The following is a 20,226-nucleotide window of genomic DNA, read 5'->3' on the forward strand; positions in this document are numbered from 1 at the left end:
ATCACTGAATAAAGTCACAAGGACAAGGTCAGGACGGTTTCTAGCGTTTGTTTACAATCAATACAAGAACAAATAAAAACGTGCAAACATTAAGGCTATAAGAATTTTCACAATCATTTTCCCTTTACGATCCACGTGTTACTCCTTCATGACAAATGATTTAAACATTCAAGTAATATTGTACAACACTGCATATAATGTAAACAATTGTTGTCACTGTGATGAAGATACTTCATAGAGTAGTGCAAAGCTTATTAAGACGATTAGAATTCATTCTAGCACTCGGCTGCATTAGAGCCGATAATAAAAACATGAATATAATTTAAATCAACACTTCATGTATTCAGTAAAATGTACTATGTTTCAGTCCTGGCTGAACCAAACGTACACACTCATCAGAATATAATGATTTTATAGGACCAGAGAGTATTATCAGACAGTATTATCTGATCAGTTCATCTTCAAAAGCTTCTTTGTAAACACCCCACGGCCCATTTAGAGTATTTAAACACAAGAGCTACACTCGTCAGAGATGCTGAGCTATAACTCCCATGTATTGGTACATAGATAAAACAGCCACCAGACGGCCCTGAACCAAAAGCCAAATGAAAGCTGTGGGCTGTAGTAATGAAAGCGGGTGTTATTCAATCTGCTGTGACTTTTGTAGATGTTCAGTGTTCCGTGTTAGTTTATCTGATTGATGAAATCTTTCCACTGATGCTTATTAAATGTTAACAACTTGATAAAACAGCAAGTCTCAACAGGGAAGGGGTGTTGAAGACATACCTTGGAATTGACAAAGGTTGTCAGCCTAACTAACTATGTTAGTCTCTACTGTGAAACAAGACATGCTAAATTACTAATTTTTTAACTTAAAGTGGATTTAAATCAAACCTATTAGTTTCTGTAGTCCCTTGGCTGATTTAAATCGTGTGCAACAAACCAACAAAAAGAGTATTTTGTCTGCAAGTTTCCAGGAAGGAAGAGGAAGGTTTTCGTGGTGACAACTTATCAGACAGAAGAGACAAATTGAAAAGTGCTGGTGAGGCAGTTTGGGTTATCAGTAGAGGTGTTGAAATTAATCAAATAATCGATGCATCGAATCGTGGACAAGGACGATGCTGCATCGATAATCGGCTGGGCCATAATCGATTATTTCTGTTTACAATTTAATGTATGCCTAACAACCTTTCTTTTTACATATTCTGTTATGTTTTGCACATTCAGGAAGTGCCATATGTGCTCAGTGCTGTAGTTTTATGTATCCAATTTATTTAGTATTAGAGCACTGCAGAATGTTTTGTTTTTGAAGATTGAAAAGCTATGAATTAAATATCCTATATGGCTTTAATAGTAAAAATGTATTTGACGCATCGTGATGCATTGAGATATCGAATCGAATTGCTGACATGATAATCGGAATCGAATCGAATCAGGAGATCAGTGAAGATTCACACATCTAGTTATCAGTCTACAAAAAACCCTGGCTGCTGATCAACAGTCAGAGAACAAGAGTAATGATCACCTAAACAGGACTGTAGAATACTGTATTGATCCCCTCAGGGAAATTGTTAAGTTGCAGTTGCTCACAGTCAGATTCAAGGTAAAAAAAATAATAATATGAGCAGGAAAAGAGCTAGTCACTCTTATTTTTGCAACTGTTTGAACTAAATTTCTTGAAGAAAATCTATGAAGGCTGATGAGATAATACAATGGGATGAAAATGTTTTGTTTTTCTAGTCAACACTTTGTCACTCTGTGACTGAAATAAATGGATTCATTAGTGGATTCACTTTTTACAGTGTATAGCTGTTTTAGTGTTGAACCCTTGGATTATTACCTCAGGAGAACGGAATGTGGGTGTACTGTTATCTAAGCCAATGGAAGTTCCCACGTGAAGGGAGCGTTACGGCATTGTTTACGTCAGAGAAGTTTGATCATAAGTCTTGTGAAGGTGTGTACTTTGTAAGACATTTGAACTTCACACGCACACAAACATGTCCAAGCGGATGCATTGTTCATAGTCAACACGTTAGTTTTGGGACCTTTAGTTAAAATAGACCTTACCCTCCCTTCACCAGCAATACATTTTGGATGACATTCCAAAATGATATGGAAAAAAGGGATGACCCTCCCCAACAATTTATTGATGGCTTCTGTACTGGTTTACACTTGGTAAAGCTGTACAGAAGCCCATTATTTTTTAAAGCCATGACATATGTGACAAAAACTCTGCATTCTCATCTTACTCTGTTATGGTGTAGTGGCCATTTCAGTAGATTTACTCACTAACATTGTTGTGGAAACACAATAAGCATGGAAACTAAATGCACACTTCCTGCATTACTGCATTACTTCAAATACTAAGTTGCTCCTCTAGTAAACTAGTATTCACATGAAATAAAACAATAAAACATTGAGACCATTCAGCAAAGCACACTGGGTAATAAGAACTTCAACACTGGTTGCTATGGACTCATCACTAGGCTTCCTCAGTCACTGTATATTTTTGCATAGGTAAAGCTGCCGAAAGCTGAACGTTAACCAAAACTCCATTTCTCGGACGAGCGTCAATTTGGGAGCTTGCATGCTACCACTCCTTCCTGCTCAAATGCCTTGAAAAGGCTGTCGTTGGCACAATTTCACAAATAATCACCGGGACCAAAAGGATATTTGAGTCGGGTATGGCTGCAGCCTGGAGACCTCCCGTCTCATGCCCTGTCTGTGAGCTTCGACTTTCAAAATAAAAGCTTTCGTCTGGTGCGCTATGTTTTCGTACAGTGTTTTGGATGTTTTTGAACCAAACAGTACAGCAATCATGCTAATGAATAATATAATTTTTTCAGCAGATGTCTTAGTTACAACACGATGGAGCTAGCAAAGCAGTTTTGTGTTTATATGTGCGAGTGGGATTTATTCAGTTTGGGAAATCCCACGGTCTCTAAAGCTACAGCTCAAATTGTCTGGCTGACTAAACAGGGAGGGACCCATCTGCTAGCGATAGGGGCTGAGACAAAGAGAGCTACATGGAGCTACATGGATAAATATGCACCAAACAAGCCACTTTGAAATTTTGCTGTTCTCATGAATACAAAAGTTGGGTGACCCTGCCCCTTAGACTTAAAAAATTGGATGACAATGAACGGTCCCTAAAATCACATTAGCTTTAAGGTTACTTGAGATGGAAAATAACAAGTGAGAGAGCCTCTGTTTCCTAATCAGAAGACTCCAAGTAAGCCACTGAAAAACTGAATTTTACATGTAAACTGCTAAAATCAACGGTATTATCAGATCCAAGCAAAAATAATTATAACACAATTCACTGTTCACTGCTGTTGTTGCTTGATAATGGATTGTTGATTTGGGATTGTGTTTACCCTTTACTCGCTCTCTCTGTTCATCTCTGTGTGTCGAGTGTCGGCGGTCGGTACACGGGAACCCCGGGGTCAACCAGAGGAGGGCGTCCTCTGATGATGTCAGCAGCCTTCTCTGCCATCATGATGGTCGGAGCGTTTAGGTTGCCGCTGACGATGCTGGGCATGATGGAGGCGTCGACCACACGCAGCCGCTCCAGCCCCAGGACGCGCGTGTTCGAGTCGACAACCGCCATCGGGTCGGATGGCGAGCCCATCTTGCAGGTGCAGGACGGGTGGTAGGCGCTGTCAGCTTTCTGCCGGACAAAAGCGTCAATGTCGGCGTCGGATTGGACCTGAGGACCGGGTTGGACTTCGGGACCACGGAACGGGTCGAAGGCCTTCTGGGTGAAAATCTCTCGGGAGAGTTTGACACACTCCCTGAACTCCCACACATCAATATCTGGGAGGAGAGGACATTTCTTTTTTTTTAAATGGATTTAATATCAGCAGTTTAACCCAACTCCAGGTCTCATAGAGAGTTTGTTCTTTTGGGAAATAGACTGAATCTTACCGGTGGAGAGATAGTTTGGCTGGAGAATTGGGTGATCCAAAGGGTTGGCGCTCTTCAGCTTTATCCAGCCGATACTGGTGCTTCTCATTGGACCGACATGAACCTACGGCACAAACACAAACACTCATCTCTATGGTATGTTTTGTATTCGAACTTCCAAGCCATACCGTTAGACTTTCTTCTCTCCACACTGACGGTGAGAAGATCCCTTCCTTACGCAACTTCACTGTAAGAGACAACTAAACCAACTATATCTGTGACTTTATTTGTGCAATGCAAGCCCTTCTGGTGCATCACGAGTAACCACACTGATAAATCAAAGTTTCTTCCAAACTCTGACTCAGTGTTTTTTTCTGCTAAATGACAAATAAAAGTGTTGCAAGTAAAGCAACCACTGTGTTTTTGACTCTGCCTACATTCAGTTAATACTTTCAAAACAACGGCTCTATTGTTCTGTTGTTTGTTCAGTTCTACAGATGTTACCCTTTATGCCATATCCTGTATAGCATTCGGAATGTATGGTTCCCGCACACATTAACTCATGAAATAAACCTGCCCATTCTTCAAACACAAATAACCCAAAGCCTTCAGTGGAACTTCATCAGAAATCTAATGAATATAAAGTATCTCGTAACTCGCAGGTATACTTCTCTAGAAAACAGCTATACATAATGTCACTGCACTGACTCTCGGGAAATATCAAGGAAGCAAAATGGTGAAATAGTGAATACAGGCCGCACGCGCGCGCGCACACACACACACACACACACACACACACACACACACACACACACACACACACACACACACACACACACACACACACACCTGATATGCCTCAACCTTGGAGGCAACTCGTCCGTGGTCGATGACCTGCGAGGGCAGGAAGTGAAACTGGATGTCGGGGTGTGTGACGTGTGGCCGACTGCGGATGAACCCTCCACTCTCCAAGTGGGCTGTTGCGCCGTAACCTAGGGGACAGATGTCATGGTAATTGAGATGGTGGGACATGGTGTCAGACAGGCAGCGTCCAACTCAGATACTTCAGATACAGATACTTCATATGCACACTCTGAGTGTGTATGGTATTGGCAGGCTGTGTTGTGATATTTCTGCCTTGTCTTTTCTGTTGGAGTGTGTCTGATGAGTTGCCAGGGGTGTGATCTATTTAGTTTGTGTCTGTGATTGTGAAGGTGTGTGTCAAGACTTAAGACTGTCTGGCTGATACACCACCTCACACAACAGCAGCATTTCCTGCCATGACCACCTGTACCAAGCTCACCCACCAGCCCACAGTCTGTATTCTGTGCCAGTTAAAGTGCCCATATTATGAAAAAAGATTTGGGTTGTTATTTTGTGTCTCTGGTGCTTCCACATGCATACAAACGTGGAAAAAAACAAACATCCATGCTGTTTTGAGTGAGATACGGGTTTCTGAATGTGTCCTGCCTTTAGCTAGCTGATGTGATCCTTAGCTAGCTACTGCGCATGTGCGCCTCCCAACAAAGTGCGATGCCTCACTCTGTAGCTAAAACAGAGACCTGAACACACAGGGTGAAAAGAGGATCTGCAGCAATATGCAGTACAACAAAAATATGTTTTTTTTGAAAATTAAACCATGTAAACCTTCTGGTACAACCTCAAAATACAATTATGAACCTGAAATAGCATAATATGGCCACTTTAACATCACATTTCACTACATGATTTGTCAGTCCTGATTAAGAAAGCTCTTTAAAAGAACCCTGTGGTGGAATTTCCAGAAACACCATGTTGTGTTATGATGACGACTAAAGGGAAAGCTTAGACAACATCAGGTCATTCATAGGTCACAGGTCAGGGGACGAGAATATTCGGCCAGTCTCTAATAACCAAACCTGTTCATGTATAAGCAGCTGCATGATAAGGGAATGTTTTGTCTCAGGACTGTCTCCTTTTGGAGGTCGGTGGGCCAGCCACACTTTAGCATACTTTCAAGAGAGAGAGAGGATGAACTAGGCTTTAGCATCTGTGTTTAGGCAACTGCAATATATTTGTTTACCTTAAAGGTTCAGCTAAACTTAACGCCTCCAGCATGAGTTTAAATACACCTTCAGGACGACAGGAACTTCAGGGAGTTGGGACGGCACTGCACTATAACACACCGTGGTTAAACTGTACTGCATGCTTAATTGTCTCCTCAATTGAGTGTTAATTAAATGCTTCTGTGTTAGTCCTACGTCTCCTGAACCTTATTCATGTATGTGAAATGAGTTGTGCTGCTCCTGAGTTTTTCCTTAACAACCCCCATGATTGCTGTTGTGATATAAATAGCGGCCTCTCTGCCCCGTATCTGCCCACCTGCAGCCTTTGAAAAGAACCAATGCTGCAGGCCGGGACACCGTTAACCCCGGGCCACACAGCCTGCATGAGCAGCGCGTGACGGCTACCTCGCTGAAACTGCTGCGGCTCGCACATGTGTGCACTCCACACAGACAGTGTTGCTGTTGCGGCGCTGCTGAAGCGGCGCTTACCTTTCTACATTGAGTTTGCCTGGTAATGGCCATGAATAATAGAAATTCACAATTTTTTGTAGAACATTTGGGATAATGTGTGTGTTTTGATTACCAGTAAACAGAGCGAGCCACTCCAGGCCTATCTTGACCATGTGGAAAGGTTTCTGGGCCTTGTACAGGGTGATAGGCTGCGTGCACTGCTGCTGGACGTACAGCTCCAAATGATCCTGCAAGTTACTGCCAACACCTGAGAAACAACAGAGACAAGAGAGGAAGGCAACGAGAAAGAGGCATTATTACCAGTCATTATGATACAATGCACCCCATGCCTGGTCTACTTGTAAGCATGGAACAGGTGGAAATGAATCACTCTTTTATTCTGTGTTTGATGTGTTTAATGTGGCCATGTGCTCATATTAAAAAAGACTGTGAAAAACTCTATAACATTTTTTTTTTTTTCCATTTGGGTTTGTTGAAGCTAGGCGTTTTGAATGCTTACATAGTTAAAACAAAAAAAAGTGCACAAAATGTACCTGGTAAGTGCTGAACTACAGGGATGCCGAGTTGTTTCAGGTCATCAGCGTTTCCCACCCCAGACAGCATGAGAAGCTGAGGGGAGTTGATGGCTCCTCCACTTAATATCACCTCTTTATCTGCAAATGCCTGAAGAGCGAGCAGTATAAACAAATGAGTGAATGATTGAAACATCCATGTTGGCAGCTATGTGATTAGGCACAGTAGTGCTTTGATATAAACGCTAATGTCAGCATGCATCTTACCCTTTTCTTTAGTCCTTTCTGTGTGTATTCCACACCCACGGCGCGGTTGCCATCAAACAGGATCTTGGTGGTCAAGCAGTGCACCTCTGTCTTCAGGTTGGGCCGACCCAGGACAGGTCTCAGGTAGGCACTCGCTGTGCTCCACCTCTTTCCTGGACAGATTTGGGCAATGAGATGTAGACTATACTAAAAGATGTATCAACGCTTATTGGTTAGAGAAGTTCCTTTTTCTTTTAACCTTTAAAAATAGTCATGTCCATCCAGCCCAAGCCCTCCTGTTGGTGTCCGTTCATGTCATCAGTGAAGGGGTATCCTGCCTGCTGCCCCGCTTCAATGAAAGCTTTGTGAAGGGGATGGTTGGTCTTCCCTCTGGACACATGAAGAGGTCCGCTGCCTCCCCGGTACCTAAGATACACACAAGAAAAACAAACTGAATGAGTAGGCCTGTCGCGATAGTCAAAATCAATTAATCGCACGATAAAAAAAAAAATCAGCTCGATAATTTTATCAGCCGCAATAATTTCCATTTGCATGGTCGGTTGTTTTCCTTCTCTCTCTCTCTCTCTCTCTCTCTCTCTCTCTCTACCAAAGAGACTAGATGACCACTCTCGGTTCCTTAGCGTAACGAGGAGTGAACCCTCTTGTCAGTCGCATGGTCTTTGTGTGGGGAGAGAGAGAGACAGAGAAAACGCTAGCTAGTTGGTTGAGAGTTGGAGCAGGGTTTCCCGCAGCATTATGCAGTTAAGGTATATATAAAAAAAGTAAATGAGCAATATCCGCTGTGTTACTCGGCTTCCTGTTTTCTCCCTTTCATTCCAAACCACACAGTTGACAACCTGCAGGTGAAGGCGCTGGAGACAGGCTCAGACATGACCGCCACGGGCCGCTGTGGACTTGTCAGTCTTGCAAGCGGTTTCAGGAAAGTGACAGCATGCGTCCGACAATGCACAGAGCATTAACCGGTACAAGCCTGCTGTCCACTGTCAGTGTGTCAGAGGCTCCTGGACAGTGAACTGAGACTCTGTTACCTGCTTGTCAGTCAACGGTTAATGATCGGTTATTTAATTTCATTGTGCTTTCTTTTGGAAGGCTGGCTGCCAAAAATCGCCACTTACTAGCTAATTAATTAGCCTGAGGTAAATGATAGCTATCAGTAAACAGAAGTGATGTGGTGGCTGGCGTATGGTGTGTGTGTGTTAGGGCTGGGCGTATCGATCTAAATATCGATAGTATCGATACCAAGATGAGTATTGGTATCATCGATACTGTCGTGATGAGATCGATACTTTTGTTGCAGTTTCTCTCCCGAGTTCATGCGAGCACAGCGTCTCTCCAAGTCTGTGCGCAGTGTGCAAACAGTGTCTCTCTCTCTCTCTGCCCCCTCCCCCTCCCTGCTCTGCCGGAGGCGGAGAGTGGAGAGTCAGAACAGCGAGAGAAGCCTGTGATGATGGCGGAAAGAAAGAGAAGTGCTGTGTGGAGTTTATTCACTCCAGCTGATACGGACACTGCCACATGTGACAAAAAAGTAATTTGCCACTGTGGTAACACCACCAATTTGCATTACATTGTTATATTTATATTTTCTTATATTAATTTATTATTTTATACCGTTACATTGTTTTATATTGTTAGAGTTAGTAAATAAAAACATTTAGATTTGCCTAAAATCTTTTTCCTGATGATCGTGACGTTACAAGTAAAAAGTATCGGTATCGGTATTGGTATCGGCGATACTAGCCCTGTATTTACTTGGTATCGGATCGATACCAAAATTCCCAGTATTGCCAACCTCTAGTAGTGTGTGTGTGTGTGTGTGTGTGTGTGTGTGTGTGTGTGTCGGCCCGCCCCCGTGAAGCTCCGACCTGCAGACTAGGCCTGGCAAACCCGGTTCCTTTTAAGGATTCGGGTTATTCTGAGTCACTCACTAAACTGATTCACGTGCAAGTCACTTGAATCAATTGAGTCAGTATTGCTAAATCACCAAGAAAACTCAGTCCTACTGCGCACACCCACTCGCCACCTCATGCAGCTGCTCACAGGAGAGCCATTTAGTCATGGAAAAGAAAACATTTTGAGCCAGACTGTTTATTTATTGTCTTAACTTAGTGTAGCCTAAGCAACATATAGGTTTTCAATTAGAGCTGGGCAATATATCGATATTATATCAATATCGTGATATGAGACTAGATATTGTCTTAGATAATGGATATTGTAATATCGTAATAGGGCATAAGTGGTGTCTTTTCCTGGTTTTAAAGACTTCATTACAGTAAAGTGATGTCATTTTATGAACTTACCAGACTGTTGTAACTGTTCTATTATTTGCCTTTACCCACTTAGTGATTATATCCACATTACTGATGATTATTTATCAAAAATGTCATTGTGTAAATATCTTGTGAAAGCACCAATAGTCAAAACTACAATATCGTTGCGGTATTGATATCGAGGTATTTGGTCATAAATATTGTGATATTTGATTTTCTCCATATCACCCAGCCCTACTTTCAATGCAGACATAGAAACAGGAACGGAGAAATGCTAGTAGTGAATACATTATTTTTTTCTAATTACATTTCAACATAATACATTTATACACCAAACCTACAGTATGCCTAGCTAGGCTATGTGCAGAACATTGTATGTTATTTCAGAAGTGAAAGAATCGCTTTTGTTGTTGATTTGCTTTACCCTGAGCTCGAGGAGAGACTTCACTTGCTCGTCTGAATTAATCAGATCCACTCATGACAACGTAGCCGGCTGAATCGCGGGATTGACTGACTCACGCGAGAATCGACAACTCACGAGACATCGAGTTGAGTTGACTTGTGGAGTTGTTGTTGCCTACGAAATTGTAAGTTATAAAGCTTTTTGCAGCTAAGATGGCTAGGACTAGTAGTAGCTAATGTTGCAAGAGGTTTGTGTGTGGCGCTGTTATCGTTTTAGATTGAATTGTAGTAGGAGTCAACTGATCCGAGTTAATGATACTGGAGATTCGCGATTCGTGAATCAATTTAAAGACTCGGGTTAAAGATCCGAGTGAATCACAAATCAAACAGGTTTACTGCAGACAGCAGAGGAGCAGAAGAAAGTAGCTGCACCTTCGCCAAAATGAAGACTGAAAACCTAAAAACTATTTTGGTACAAACATTTACTCGCCATGTGGCAGATAGCCACATAGATATAGATAGATATAATTTTTTAATTATATATTATTATTTAAATGTAATATTTTGTGTTTAATAAATAATTGTTAAATGTAGTACAGAGTCTGTAGTCTATTGCACAAACACTCGAGGAATGCTGCAAACATTTGACAGCCAGTACGACTTACCTGGGAGAACATACGTGTCACAAACGGCAATTCCACAACTGTACAACAGCGTGAAAGACGACATACTAAAGGAGATCAAAGACATATTGTGGATATTTAAAATGTATTCCAGTTCCAGTGTGCAATATTCTTTAGAAATAAAAGTTTATTGATCTTTGAAAAGGTGTACCTGCATTATTATGCCATTATCATTATATTAGATGAAAATGGTCTCAGAACAACAATATTATCGTTTATCGCAATAATTTCTGGGACAATTTATCGTCCAGCAAAATTTTTTATTGTGACAGGCCTATGAATGAGTCCCAAAGATGAGAGCAGTTCCATTTCAAAATGTGACAATCTATCTATTGGAATCGTGTATAGGTATTCAATGATCAATATTGCAACAATATAAAAAATGTGTATTACCAGCTGTGCTACCTTTTGTAGAAAGCTGTATACATGTAGTTACTGTATGGGATAACTTGGAAGATTTAAAAACCCCGGCATCAGTCAGGCTTGGCATTGACATTATGTTGAGTAATGAGTACGTGTTTTCCTTCCTGCTTTTAAGATTTGGTTATGCAGTACTCGGTGGAAGCATTATTTTAATCTACCACTGCAAGATCCATTTTCCATTGATACATGGGATGATGATTCCAGTCTCTGATAAATTACACAACATAGTATATAATACAATCTAATTTCTCTGTCTTTCACCATAGCACAGACAGACACATGCATCACTTCCACCTGTGATACCTACTTCACAGAATGTCACTTGTTTCCATTCTTTATCATTCTGGTAAACACGCAGGTTAATATCTGAGCTGCCATTTACCTTCTTCATTTGCATGTTTCCCAGTTTCTTGTGCTAAAATTAGATTGGTGACGCACTGCATTTAACCTTAGATGCTCATGACCAGGCAATGTGGGAGCTTCACTGTGCTTCAGTGGACGCATTCTAAAGCCTGGTGAGTCTGTAGGACTGAGGCACTAGCACTGCCAGAGTTAGGGTTCCACTCAAACTCGGTCCATGCATATTAAAATGATTTGATAACAAGTTAAAGGATACTCCAATGGCCTTCGGATAAAAAACAAAAGTCCTGCAGATATTTTTGTTAGGTACCTGTTTTCTCCCAGCTCATGACACTGAGCTTTCCTAAAGTAAGGCAGACAGTGTTCATAATCCCAGCCCTCTGCCCCCTCTGTCTGCCAGCGATTGTAGTCTTCAGCGTGTCCACGAATGTACACCATGGCGTTGAGTGAAGAGGACCCGCCCCAGACACGGCCCCTTGGCCAGTACATCACCCGGTTGTTTAAGTGGGCCTGAGGTAAAGTGTGGTAGTACCAGTTATACCTGATGAGAGAAGAAAATGAAAAGACATATAGCATGGCATTAAAATGGAACCAATATCTGTCTGCTTATCGTTATTATGAGACTGATATGAAATGCTGGACTAATAAATTGAACCAATGTGATACATAGATAATTTTTAAATGACATATCTATGTTTCATGTATTGTAGCTTTAATAGTCTAAAATAGCATAAAATCATATTTGACTTTTTGTGCATTTCTAGAAGTAATAATTCATTTTATTCTATAACGACAGAACGGATTTCCTTCTTTCATGTTTACAAAACCTCTAAGTGAGTAAACTGTGTGATAGCAATTTACAGTGGAGTTTTACAGTGGGGTGTTGGTAAAAAAAAGTCACATCATTTTAAAATTGTACACGTCCTCTGTATTTGTGCTGAAGTTGTATATGGGTTTGCACACGCTTGGAAATAGTGTGTGTAGAATGGCAAGGGAAAGACATCAGCACCAAGACATTATTTATTAAGGAATTGTTTAGCTACTGTACTTGTCATCACAGAGGTTGTAGGTCAGCGCAGCTGGCATGTGGATCTTCCATGAGAGTCGTAAGTTGCCTAACACCATGTCCTTAGGCCCAGCCTCCAGCTGCAGCACAGACTCATGGGTATCCTCACTGAGACGGTTGGCAAGGACGCAGCCCGCTGACCCTGCTCCAACAATGATATAACTGTAGGACGGTGTTTTCTGATTGGCTGTAGGTGATGATGAAGCGTTCAAATGAGCAGCTGTGGCACTAAAGCATCTGTAATGGTTTGAGGAGGCGCAGAAGAAGGAATGGCCCATGTTTCTGGTCCTGGGGACAAATTCTAGCAAACCGGTAAACAGGCACCTGCCATCCCTTGTAAATCTCCCTCGAGTCACAACTCGTCGGGCTCCAGTTTGGCCTAACTTGGCCAAAAACAACATCCTGGTTCTGGGAGGGCTTTCTTCATTCACTGTAAATCACAACAACACACATTAAAGGATGCACTTGAGGGGGCAGGCTGGAACTGGGACTCAAACTAGTATATCTGACAGTGTTGAATTAAATTTAATAATTACAAAACTGCTTTCGGGCTGTCAAAATGTTTAATGAAAAGGTAAAACACTGGCTGAAACTAGGGCTGCACGATATGAGGAAAATATCTTATTGCGATTATTTTTACTGATATTGCGATATGATTCACGATATTGGAGGGAATGATCGTTTTTGTATCATTATTCTCATTTTCACTGAAAATTATTAACATTGAAAGAAATAAAAATTATTATAGTGTGATTTTTGCGAGGATCTGTACCAAACAAAGATTTTTTTCTTTAGTCTGTAAGATAAGATTTGTAGGCCGGGACATCTCTGCAGCACCACAATACAGAATGGTTTGACACATATTTTTGCCCCCTTGCAATTTGGATATTTTACTAGTCCATATTGTGATTTCGATACAATTGCGATTAATTGTGCAGCCCTAGCTGAAACCAAACCAAACTAGCTATCACTGATCTCTGATCATGTACTTGTGCAAGCATTCATGCACATGGACACGTACGCAGATAGAGGAAAAGACACACATAGATAAACATACATACTCATAAAGACTATGTACATGCATGCACACAGACACACTCATTAAATTATGCACATACACATTACCATAACACACGTGCACACATACACATATACAACACATGTAAAATGATTGTAATGGGATGTAACTATTGTCATTGATATGATCATGCCACATATATGAGACTGTCACTTTTTATTATGTGCTCAATTTAACTAATGTACTTTTGGTAAGGATGATGTGCCTTGGCTAGAAATTCTACATGCAACGAATCTCTATCGTGTTATTGTAACCTGTTAAAATGCCTTTGGGATTGTCCCTGACAAATAAACTAATAAATAAATATAAAAAGGTCCAAAAGTAACACTCATCTGTGTACTATCCTGCTAAGTGTGCAGACTGTGGGTTACAGAGAGGCTTTTGGTTAATATTTTATTTAATATTACTTCGGCCACACCTTGTCCTTCTTATAGTCCTAATTCATTCTTTTAAAATGACCGTCAGTTAAATGAACAACTAGAAATACCTGACCTTGGAGCCCTGGTTATTTATCATTTGTGTCTCAACCAGTATTTCGCTCCTCTCTGCTGCAGTAAGTGCAGTTGGATCATACCTAGTCAGGTTAAAAAGGAAATGTGATCATTTTGTCATTTTGTGCAGCGGAGCATCAGGAAAGCTTTTGTCTGCGTGTGCATGTGCGTTAGAGTGTGATGTCTACTCTGTGCAAAATGTTACAGAGCAAAGGTTGCAATCAAGCTGATCTTGACTGTAAATGTTTTATTAAATGGCAATAGTGCATTTACTCCACAGAGAGTTTAGTCTTCCTCATTCAAGGAAAAGGCAGGAACGTAGGTCAGGAATAGGTCATAGCAATAAGCCAACCAATGACCAGATGAACTCAGCAAACAGCCTGAAATGTCGGCAAATAGCTTCTAATAAACGGGGACACCATACTTATGTTCAACACATTTTACACATGAAGTCTCAACTTTCACTAACTTATTTTGTAAAGCTAGCCTGAATTAAATGTTCACGATGAAAGGCCAATTTCGCAACCGTTAGCTTATCAGTGTTACAGTCTGGAGTCTAACTGCTACAGTACCGAGCTACATTTTAGACACATTACTGCTTGATACATCCCCTCCCAAAGGCTTCGGTTTTAACACGTTTACAGTGTAGTTATTACCGTTAGAGGGATAAGGCTTAGGTTGCCATCGCTGTTGAGACTTTTTATAGGGACAATTGCCGTCATGTTTGGATAGATTAGATTGACCATTTCCGTCGTGGTTTATAGCAGTGCAAGAGAATAACTGCATGTAGATTAACTTAATTTTACAAACTTCGTTTAATTTAAACCGAGGTGAAGCCGGAGTAGTTTAACGCCAACACAGACGGGATCAACTGAATCAAGCAGCAGAAAAAGCAGATCTTACCTTGACAACTCTTCTTTCCAATGAAGTAACGTAGCTAAACTGAAAGCGGTCGTGGGCGGGGCTTAGTGTAGTGGGCCGTATTAAAACAGAATAAAACCAGCGTGTCACTGACCATAACTTCAACAAGTACTCCGGTAACCAGACAGACGCTGTGGATAGTTGGAGTGTAGGCTACGTAGCTCTATCCCTTATTTTTCTATTTATTTATTCAAGTTATACTTTTTTTCATTAAGGTCCAACAGGTGCTGATGATGTGGGCAGCCTCACTGTTTTTTTTCTACTATGTCGTGGCCCAGGGGACATCAGATGAAATTGTAAGTTGTCGACTTTGGCGACTGAGCCATCAGTTGTTTCTGTTTAATTAAACTTGATTACAATAATATATTTCTGACATTTCTTTGCAGAAAGTGGAGTGTTCTACATTTCATGGTAAGAGGAAAACTCTCAACTCTAATAGTAGCCTAATATCATGATGGTTTTTGGTTTCATCCAAAACAGTGTTTAAAGCTATTTTGTACAGTTTGATTTGATTCTATTCTTCAGTGTCGTTTACATAAAAATGGAACACGAGGCAGTATGACACAAGTGGAAATTCCATTACCTCTAAATATAAAGACCAACGAATATAAAGAAAAGGGCTGATATGAAATGCAATTGAATTGAATTGACATTTGATAACTGTAAATCTCAGAGAATAATAATATACACATTATAAAGTGGGAGCACCATGCACTGTTGTCTCAAGATCCAGGGAGATTTCCTCCTGTCAGTGATACCTCTCCATCTTTCCTGGCGGACCTGAGAGTGGAGCTGGTGACAGTGGGAGGAGAAGATATGATGAACATCAGTTGGGCAATCAACATTGATGGTGGGACACAACACATTTTATTTTTCCACATGGAAACTTATAAAACCACTTTTATTTAAAACCATTGTGAAAAATGTCCAATTTCAATAACATAACTGTAATGCAAAAGTGAAGATCTCAAAAGGAATCATTTAATATAGAAAATCATCAACATTAAAATTATGAATCCTCCATAACTAGAAATACAAGATAGATGAAACACTGAAACCAAGAATAATCAAAAGCTTATAGCAGGTATGAGACAGGAAGAGCCCCCTTATGGTAGAGAAACAGCAACATTTTTATTTTTATTGATGAAACATGACATAATGACACGACACAACTGATGTGTAAACAGTGGCATGTACAACAGAAAGCATTCACTGTGACAATCAACACATATGGACATTGTTAAGCCTAAACAACAACAATAAGTAGGGTTGTGGGTGAGTTACGAGGATACGGACGTGCATGTCTTGGTTTCCGCTTTGTCTATGAGTAGTAGGATGTTGAAATTTGTGTTTAAATGTATGTTTGTTTGTATGTGTGCTTGTGAGATTGTTGTGATTAGAGATATGAGAGAAAAATAAGATGGTATATACAATATAGGCTATTTATTATTTATACAAAGTGTCTTTTGTCAAACAGGATCTCTGACATTTTCTCTCTCTTTGCAGCTAGTATTAGAACTCTGACAAGCACTCGGATCGTAATTTCAGGGGAACAGTACCGCTGTGAATACAACCCAGCTTTGGCCACGGCAGGCCTCAGCTCAGACAAGGTATCATGGATTGCATCTTGACTCATACATATCTGTAGGTTTAATCAGCGATTGTCTGCACAGCATGAGTTGAAATGATGAAGTGAATTGATACACCTACCAAACGCTATGTGAGGTTGAAAAGATGAAATTCAATGGAACTTTTGTTATCTTTCCAAATCTAGAAATGGTTTCATTATTTAGTAAAAGCAAGCTATGGCTTCGTGGTCATCCAAGCTGCCAATCTCCCTTTGCCTCCACCAAACAGCGGTGATTATTATAAGTATGTCACGATCGATATAACTCGTCCAACAAGTAAGTTAATTTTTGTATTCTCAGTTTTTTTGATACACAATTAAAATTTTATTTGAGTAAGGTTTGTTATCCACACTCTAAGGCATGAAAGTCAGTACGAGTCAAAAGCATAACGTAATATCAGGGCTAATCGTCTTTATCCCGGGTATACGGGATAAAGATATAAATGTGTTTTGTAATCTCAGTTATGGCTGCTATGTTGTTTCCATACAGACAGCATGATGTGGAAAGTATTAAAATCTTCTTTTGTTGTTAATTCAGGTGTTACATCAAAGCCTACTACAGGTCCTATAGGTAAGCAATCTTGTTTGCTGGTGGATGTGTGTACAGTATATATAATGTATAGTACTTTACAACAACGATGTTGATAATTCTATTTTTACAATATACATTTTTTTTTTAGATTTCACTGCGTTTCCATCTTTAAGTAAGAATCACAATTATACAAAGCACTGTTAGTACAATCTCAATATAATGAATCAATGTAATATGTTTAGCGTGTATGTGTTTGTCTGTGATTGCTTAGAGAAATCAGCTGTCGACTTCACGAGCACAGTGGTGGGGGCCATTTTTGGAGGACTGGCCGGTTTGATGATCCTAAGTTCCTGCTTCATAATCTGTAAATACAACACTTTTTTAAAGACATTTTGATGAAAGAACGCCTAGGCAACAAAATAGCAGATGTTGAATGGAAAAGATGCTCAACTTAATGCAGATGCATGGGCTCACTTACCAATCTTGCACTCATGATTTGGATACGTCATCAGTTACTAGCTACTGGACCAAAATATGTGAAACTTGCAAAATGCTTCCCAACACATTAAGAGCAAATTTCTGTCACATTGCAAAGGAGCTTAGCTGTAACTACTATAGTGGCTAAATGTTGTGTTATCTTGCAAAGGAAACATGCTTCCCCTGCTAGATTTTAATGTTTGATACAAAAAAGTACTGAAATGTATCAAAGCTTGGGCTAACCACAGACAAATTCAGAAATCCCCTCTGTGTTATATCAATTGTTTGACACTGCTTCCTGGTGCTGAATATAACTAACCTGTCATTTCCAATGTTTTCTTGCTCTCCAGATAAAAGCTGTGGAACCAACTTTACCAACTCATTGGGTTTCAAAAAGTTGCCCACATCTCCCATGGCTTCCATCCCTGTCCTGGTGGTGTACCCTGCGGAGAATTCAGCCTTCCAGCAAGCCGTGGTGGCCCTGGCAGAGTTCCTGCAGTGGCACGGCGGCTGCAACGTAGCTGTCGACATGTGGCAGCAGGGGAAGATCGCAGAGCTGGGGCCAATGCGCTGGCTGGCTGAACAGGCCAAGGCTGCACACAGAGTGCTCATCGTCTGCCCACAGGTAGATATTGTAAGTTGTATGTCATACTTATCATTTATTTATTTCTTGCCATCTGACCAGGAGTGATTTTAAAAAAAGACAAAAAATCTCTTATCTTCTCTCAGTCCTCTTCACAGACCAGCCACTCTCCTCCCAACCACACCTTCCCGGAATCCTCCATCCCAGCAGCAGCACATGACCTTTACCCACTGATTCTCAACATGGTGGCGAGCCATGCGAAGAGCGCCAGCAACTTGGCTAAGTTCTGGGTGGTGCAGCTGGGCGAGCAGCAGGATAAGAATCTTAGTAACCTGGCGCCCGAACTGAGGGCCTGCAAGACTTTTTGTCTGGTGAAGGACTTAAACAAGCTGTGCAGGGGTCTGCATACCCAGAGTCAGGATGAGAAGAAGATATCCGATCTGATCATCAGACCAGGGAATGCCTACAGTGAAAAGTGTACAGTGAAGTTGAGGGAAGCTGTAGAAAAACTAGGTGGACATCAGCCAAGCATTTTCAGAGAGGTGGAACCATTGAGATCTGTGGTCGCTATTGTTTGAACATCTTTAATGAAAATGTTTAGATTGGCGGAAAAAGAGGATGAGTTAGAATAGTTAATAGTGAATAACTGAGTCTTTTGTTACGCTTTCTGCATTTATTTACTTATTTTGTTTTAGGTATTGCATAGACCTATGCTGATTTTGGCTACCAAAACACTGCCGTGGACACCGCAGAGTAGATATGTGTCTCTGTCGGTATTTCATCTGTGGTTTGAAGCACTGCATACTGTATTTATCTATTTTGTAATAACCTCAAAGTTTCCCATTTTTTGTTATACACCTCAAATATGCTCTGTAGACATTGTAAACTGATGAACAGTAGTACAAAAAAAGAAACGGTCAACAAAGACCACATCTTTTTGTGTAATAGATTTAAGAAATAATGAATTTGATGTATTCATTTGTTATGTTTATTTAATCTGCAATTCTTAAATATCACTTAACAAGAAAGAGGTGGTTGCTACTCCTGCATCGTGTGCCCCTGAATGGGATTAATGGGTATAAAAATTGGTGATTCATGCCCTTCGTATTGTGTTCGTTGTTGAATTTTTCTTTAAATGGAATGACAAATGTTGATTCAAAAAACTTTTTTAAAACAATGTATTGTAATTTAAGAATAAAACAATTTATTGGATATGAATATTTCGGTCAACTGGCAAAGTCAGCTGATGATACTGGGATCTCTGCCAAAGCTAAAAGCAGCAGTATATGCAGCACTATACAGTTACAGTACAGTATAAATACATACACAGACAAGTCATACACATTTGTCCAGGAATGGATGACTATCATACTGGGGATAGGCCAAGGGGCCCAGCAGACCAGGGCTCAGTCAAGTGGGAATGTCCCAATTATTTACTTAAAGGTCACATATTATGCTTTTCCATGTTTTCTGTCATATCTACAATGTTATAATGTTGATTTTTTTTGGAAAATTACAAATAATGAGGTAACGGTATTTTAGACAAATCATTGTGAGCTAAAAAATTCAGATTTCCAACTATTCTGAACGCTCCGGTTTCAACAGTTTTTTTTCTACTCTCGGCTAAGTCTTGCAACTCTGCTGGTCTTCTATGATTGGTCATCTGCTCTGAGTAGGCAGGACTGGAGTGTTTTTTTTGTTTTTGTTTTTTTAAACACTGCTGCGTTAACATTGTCCCATGTAACTACATGCTAACGACAGTAAACAATGTCACCTTGGCTGCCAGTGTCGTTAAATTCTCCCCAATTCTGGGTCACACTACTCTTGAAACATTTTCTGTTAGAAGTATTTGGTTTTTGACTGTAGAAATTGCTGCTATAATCTCTTAGTGTCAACTGCTAACTAAAGTAGCTAACGTTACATGGCTAACGGCAGTATAAACAATGTCATCTTGGCTGCCAGTGTTGTTAAATTCTCCCCAATTCTGGGTCTCATTACTGCTGAAACATATCCGAGGGATTAAAGCATGTAAACATGTTCTAGTACAAGTATAGCCTAATCTTGAAAATGATATAATAGTTGCCCTTTAATAAATGTTTTACTCCTCGACCGATC

General features: G+C 40.4%; 2 protein-coding genes across 5 annotated transcripts; one reads left to right on the plus strand and one right to left on the minus strand.

Moving 5' to 3' along the window:
* Window positions 1-3,051: 3,051 nt before the first annotated feature.
* On the minus strand, window positions 3,052-14,933 carry chdh (choline dehydrogenase). Of its 2 annotated transcripts, none has more exons than XM_028584120.1 (10): window positions 14,875-14,933; window positions 12,385-12,832; window positions 11,647-11,877; window positions 7,440-7,606; window positions 7,202-7,353; window positions 6,956-7,085; window positions 6,535-6,669; window positions 4,756-4,898; window positions 3,928-4,030; window positions 3,052-3,816 (listed from the first exon to the last, which is right to left on the minus strand). In XM_028584120.1, exons 2-10 carry the CDS (start codon window positions 12,801-12,803, stop codon window positions 3,398-3,400), a joined length of 1,899 nt encoding a protein of 632 aa, XP_028439921.1. In that variant the 5' UTR covers window positions 12,804-12,832; window positions 14,875-14,933; the 3' UTR covers window positions 3,052-3,397. The 2 variants fall into 2 exon arrangements, with proteins under 2 accessions (XP_028439921.1, XP_028439922.1); XM_028584121.1 differs by lacking the exon at window positions 14,875-14,933 and adding an exon at window positions 14,628-14,663.
* A 44-nt stretch (window positions 14,934-14,977) lies between these two features.
* On the plus strand, window positions 14,978-19,214 carry il17rb (interleukin 17 receptor B). 3 transcript variants are annotated; one of them, XM_028584122.1, is made up of 9 exons: window positions 14,978-15,188; window positions 15,279-15,303; window positions 15,620-15,742; window positions 16,399-16,502; window positions 16,667-16,796; window positions 17,058-17,090; window positions 17,323-17,415; window positions 17,879-18,162; window positions 18,258-19,214. In XM_028584122.1, the coding sequence occupies exons 1-9, from the start codon at window positions 15,123-15,125 to the stop codon at window positions 18,687-18,689; spliced, it is 1,290 nt and encodes a 429-aa protein (XP_028439923.1). In that variant the 5' UTR covers window positions 14,978-15,122; the 3' UTR covers window positions 18,690-19,214. The 3 variants fall into 3 exon arrangements, with proteins under 3 accessions (XP_028439923.1, XP_028439926.1, XP_028439925.1); XM_028584125.1 differs by having other exon boundaries at window positions 18,270-19,214; XM_028584124.1 differs by having other exon boundaries at window positions 17,879-18,153.
* The last annotated feature ends 1,012 nt before the right edge of the window (window positions 19,215-20,226 follow it).

This window comes from Perca flavescens, chromosome 7 (genome assembly GCF_004354835.1).
Source record: "Perca flavescens isolate YP-PL-M2 chromosome 7, PFLA_1.0, whole genome shotgun sequence".
In the NCBI taxonomy this organism is placed as follows: domain Eukaryota; kingdom Metazoa; phylum Chordata; class Actinopteri; order Perciformes; family Percidae; genus Perca; species Perca flavescens.

What these genes read in the sequence shown, in the direction of transcription:
- il17rb (XM_028584122.1), top strand. Translation starts at nt 15,123, where the DNA reads ATGATGTGGGCAGCCTCACTGTTTTTTTTCTACTATGTCGTGGCCCAG. An exon ending in TTGGGCAATCAACATTGATG is followed by an intron (nt 15,743 to 16,398) that starts GTGGGACACAAC and finishes CTCTCTTTGCAG; the next exon opens with CTAGTATTAGAACTCTGACA. An exon ending in GCCTACTACAGGTCCTATAG is followed by an intron (nt 17,091 to 17,322) that starts GTAAGCAATCTT and finishes GTGATTGCTTAG; the next exon opens with AGAAATCAGCTGTCGACTTC.
- chdh (XM_028584120.1), bottom strand. Translation starts at nt 12,803, where the DNA reads ATGTTGTTTTTGGCCAAGTTAGGCCAAACTGGAGCCCGACGAGTTGTG. An exon ending in AGAAAGGACTAAAGAAAAGG is followed by an intron (nt 7,086 to 7,201) that starts GTAAGATGCATG and finishes CTCGCTCTTCAG; the next exon opens with GCATTTGCAGATAAAGAGGT. An exon ending in GTGGCTCGCTCTGTTTACTG is followed by an intron (nt 4,899 to 6,534) that starts GTAATCAAAACA and finishes TCTGTCCCCTAG; the next exon opens with GTTACGGCGCAACAGCCCAC.